Consider the following 1036-nt stretch of genomic DNA (forward strand, 5'->3'; position numbering starts at 1 on the left):
TCCACTCACAGTTTCAGAATTGCTTCCCACCCAGAGGAAGGCTCCGTGGCCACTTTCAGACTTTTTCTGCAACAGAAGGTACAAATCTAAATGTCACCTCGTATCAAGACAAGCCGTTTCACTGAAGAACCAGGACATTTGTCAGGATCATCTTATTTAAGATGACTAACGCAGTGATAGCCCTGAGCGCGTATTTTGAAATTGTCTGTAGCAGGACAAGACTAGCTCGTTGTTCTTGGTAAAATGCTAGTTTGGTATTTAATGGTCTTCTATCAAGAACTGCACAAATAGACCTGCCAATCTAAAATTTTGATTTCTAACATTTACGATCAGACGTAGAGGTATGACATCCGCGGCAGAGTATCTGCAGTTAGAAAGGTGGTTAAATCATGTCTTTAACCAATCTCAAATACACTAACGTGCAGTTAAATCAGGCTATTTCATGGCCAGCTCAGATTCTGTGGTTTTTTATCTCTTAACTGCATTACTATCATTAACCATGGTTCATTAACAGGCTTTTCTTAACCCTACTTCTATCCCTCCTCTTCCTTTGATGCCCTGGATCGGCGCGTGTAATGGCTCGGTTCTGCGTGACCTTCCTTCCTTCGTTTCACAGCATCCCTGGTAACGCAGCTCTCCCTGAAACCCCAGCTCCTCCGCTAAATTTGGCGACGCTTGGACAACAAGTTCAAAATCTAGGGGGTGGAGGAAGGCAGGACCGGTAAACGGATGGCCAGGCAGCGCAACGCCATTAGCCTTGGTCCCCGGGAAACCCGAGGGAAGGGAGAGACGCGTCTGCCTCCCGAGCCCGCCGGCGTTCCCCGGACGCGCCGCAAGACAGCGGGCTGCAAGTTGCCTTAAGCCACCCGCTGAACCAAGAAGCCCGCGGGGGCAGCGAGGGACCGGGCAGGCCAGGACGCCGGGAGCCGGGGACCCCTGGGCGTCGGGTCGCCCCTCCACCTCTCCAGCAACCGAGAAACCCCAGGGCTGGGCGGTAGCGCTGCCAAGCGAGGACTGCGCGGGGCTTGCGCCGGCA

The 1036-nt window shown here is 52.5% G+C and overlaps 1 protein-coding gene across 1 annotated transcript in view; it reads left to right on the forward strand.

Annotated features, from left to right (window-relative positions):
* The first annotated feature begins 729 nt into the window (after window positions 1-729).
* Window positions 730-1036, forward strand: part of EEF1E1 (eukaryotic translation elongation factor 1 epsilon 1) — an 18549-nt gene continuing 18242 nt past the window's right edge. Inside the window, exon 1 of the mRNA XM_009279219.1 lies at window positions 730-840. Within this exon, the coding sequence (XP_009277494.1) occupies window positions 730-840 (111 nt within the window). The remainder of the gene's footprint in view (window positions 841-1036) is intronic.

Source organism: Aptenodytes forsteri, unplaced genomic scaffold, assembly GCF_000699145.1.
Source record: "Aptenodytes forsteri isolate BGI_AS27 unplaced genomic scaffold, ASM69914v1 Scaffold81, whole genome shotgun sequence".
Taxonomy (NCBI): domain Eukaryota; kingdom Metazoa; phylum Chordata; class Aves; order Sphenisciformes; family Spheniscidae; genus Aptenodytes; species Aptenodytes forsteri.